The sequence below is a fragment of the Gekko japonicus genome, unplaced genomic scaffold (genome assembly GCF_001447785.1).
Source record: "Gekko japonicus isolate JY-2015 unplaced genomic scaffold, Gekko_japonicus_V1.1 scaffold5390, whole genome shotgun sequence".
Classification (NCBI taxonomy): domain Eukaryota; kingdom Metazoa; phylum Chordata; class Lepidosauria; order Squamata; family Gekkonidae; genus Gekko; species Gekko japonicus.
The window spans coordinates 28,163-30,788 of record NW_015160385.1 but is presented as its reverse complement, the minus strand read 5'-3'; the positions used below and the strand labels follow the sequence as shown (position 1 = coordinate 30,788).

The 2,626-nt window shown below is 54.0% G+C and overlaps 1 protein-coding gene across 1 annotated transcript in view; it reads right to left on the bottom strand.

Annotated features, from left to right (window-relative positions):
* ZC3H18 (zinc finger CCCH-type containing 18) overlaps positions 1 to 2,626 on the bottom strand; it is a 39,369-nt gene that overhangs the window by 17,558 nt on the left and 19,185 nt on the right. The window contains exon 6 of the mRNA XM_015417792.1: positions 402 to 545. Within this exon, the coding sequence (XP_015273278.1) occupies positions 402 to 545 (144 nt within the window). The remainder of the gene's footprint in view (positions 1 to 401; positions 546 to 2,626) is intronic.

The window sequence follows — 2,626 nt, the reverse complement described above, 5'->3', positions numbered from 1 at the left end:
ATTTATATAGTAGTAGTGGTAGAAGGAGGAGGAGGAGGAGATTGGATTTATACCCCACCCTTCACTACCAAAGGAGTCTCAGAGTGGCTGACAATTTCCTTTCCCTTTCCCTCCCCACAACAGACACCCTGGGAGGTAGGTGGGGCCGAGAGAGCTCTCTCAAGAACTGCCCTTGAGAGAACAGCTCTGAAAGAACTTGTGACTGACCCAAGATCACATCAGCAGCTGCATGTGGAGGAGTGGGGAATCAAACCCGGTTCTCCCAGATTAGAGTCTGCCCACTTAACCACGACACCAAACTGGCTCCTTTACACCGTAAAGAACCCCACAAGCACCACCAGGGTCTCCTTTCTCTATGGTTTCCGCTGCTGCTGCTCCAATGGAGGGAGAAGCTCTCCTACCTCCTGGGGGGAGTCCTCACTTGACGTTCCTTCCGTCTCGCTTCCCGGGTATCCCCCACCTTGGCTGGTTCTGGTGCAGGGGGTGCGGTTTTCACGATGGGCGGGGGCACTGGAGGGGCAGCCGCTTTCTTCAGAGGTTTATCACTGTAGGAGAAAAATGGCATCAGGTGAAGCCTGCAGAGGTCGTTGGGAAGAGCGCCGGTCACTGGCCAGATTTGGGAAGCCCTGGTTTCAGACCTTAGCTGCTGCTCTTGGGGGAGGTGGAAGACGGAAAGCGTTTAATTTATTTAATACACGGCTCTGCCAAAGGCTCAGCCTACACGTTTACAAGATGCTTTACAACAGGGGGTCCCCGATATTTTTGTGCTGGCAGTCGCCTTTGGAATTCTGACATGGTGCGGTGGGTGTAGCCACAAAACCGCTGCCACGTCTTGCCTTCAATCACATGGTGAAGATCCTTGTGATGTCACAGGCGCCGCCACCGCCGCCAAAGCAAAGCTCTTAAAGATCTACACAGCCAATCCAATCTCCAGTGGGCAATCAGAGGCCTTGATGGAGAAAAAGAACCACTCGGCCCCACCCACTTTCTGAAACCACCTGGCGGGCGCCAGGAAACATACTGGATGTTCACCACGTTCGGGACCTCCGCTTTACAATGGCAGAGCTGTTCAAATCCATTATAAAAACCCAATACGGGGACACGGAACAAGACATTCACGGTAGTCTTTTTTTTTTTTTTTAAAGAAGCCCACCAGCAGGGCTATCACAACCCATTCCAGATACTTTTGAATAACAGCAGCAAAGACAGATAAGCAGTGGACTAGATACAACCTCTTATATACAATAAAGAGCCGTAGGAAGCGGGCTAGTGAAAGAGGGAGAAATAAAAAGGCCTCCAGGGGTCCAGGGTGTGACTTCCTGCCACAGACAACTGGGGGCAGCTGGAGTAGAACGTAGGAAAGAGCCCCACGGCGTCTACTCGGATTGGTGGTGCATTGAATCTGGGACCTGCGTGCGAAGGGATGCATGCTGCCGTGGGACTAAACTGCCACATACACACAGCAAGCTGCCTTGGACTGAATCAGACCCCTGGTCCATCAAAGTCAGTATTGTCTAGTGGCAGAGGCTTCCCAGGGTCTCAGAGGCTAAGGTCTTTCACATCACCTATCACCTGGTCCTTCCAACTGGAGATGCCGGGGATTGAACCTGGGACCTTCTGCGTGCCAAGCAGAGGCTCTACCACTGAGCCACAGCCCCCTCTTGACAGCTCTCCAGGGTCTCAGGCTGAGGTCTTTCCCATCACCTACTGCCTGATCCTTCCAACTGGAGATGCCGGGGATTGAACCTGGGACCTTCTGCGTGCCAAGCAGAGGCTCTACCACTGAGCCACAGCCCATCCCCAGTCTGAACACCTGAAAGTGCCTTCTACTGAATCAGACCTATTGGTCCATCAAGGTCAGTCGTGTCTACTTAGACTGGCAGTGGCTCTCCAGGGTCTCGGGCCGAGGGCTTTCACGTCACCTACTGCCTGGTCCTTTCATCTGAAGATGCTGCCAGGGACTGAACCTGGGACCTTCTGCATGCCAAGCAGAGGCTCTGCCAGTGAGCCACAGCCTCTCACCCCCCCTAACAGGGAGCCCCTGCTCCGTTATGACGCTCCTAGGATGGCCTGGGACGAGTTTCTTTCTCTCTAAAGGGAACAGTGGGAGGCAGGGATATTTCAGAGACACTTGTACGACTTCCGCATCTGCGTTCTTTTGAATTCTTCCCCTCACAGGAAGAAGGAACAAGGCATGACGCGGTCCACTGAAGCAAAGCCCCCTGCCCTCCGGCATTGGAAGTCCTCCATGTTCCAATTTGGGCCGCTGAGTTGCAGCTAAGAAGTCCCTGCATACCTGCAAGTTTACCTCCAGAACCTAACGGGGAAACAAAACTGTGGCCAAAGGGAAACAGGATGCTCAGTTCTGAACTTGATGGCAAACTGCTGACACCACCACACAAATGTGCATTGTAAGCACAGCTCGACAAGGGGACCAAGCACGTGTGTGTGTTGGGGAGAGCAGGGGTCATTTCCTGCAGGAGCGCACAGGAGCAGAGCTCTGGCAGTAGGGAGCCCAGGGGGTGGGCACATGCAACAAGCCCCACCCCCTGCTCCCAGCAGCCCTCAGTCGGGCCACGAGGAGCAAGAAGCAACCAAGTAAGTTGCAGAAACACCCCCCCCCCCA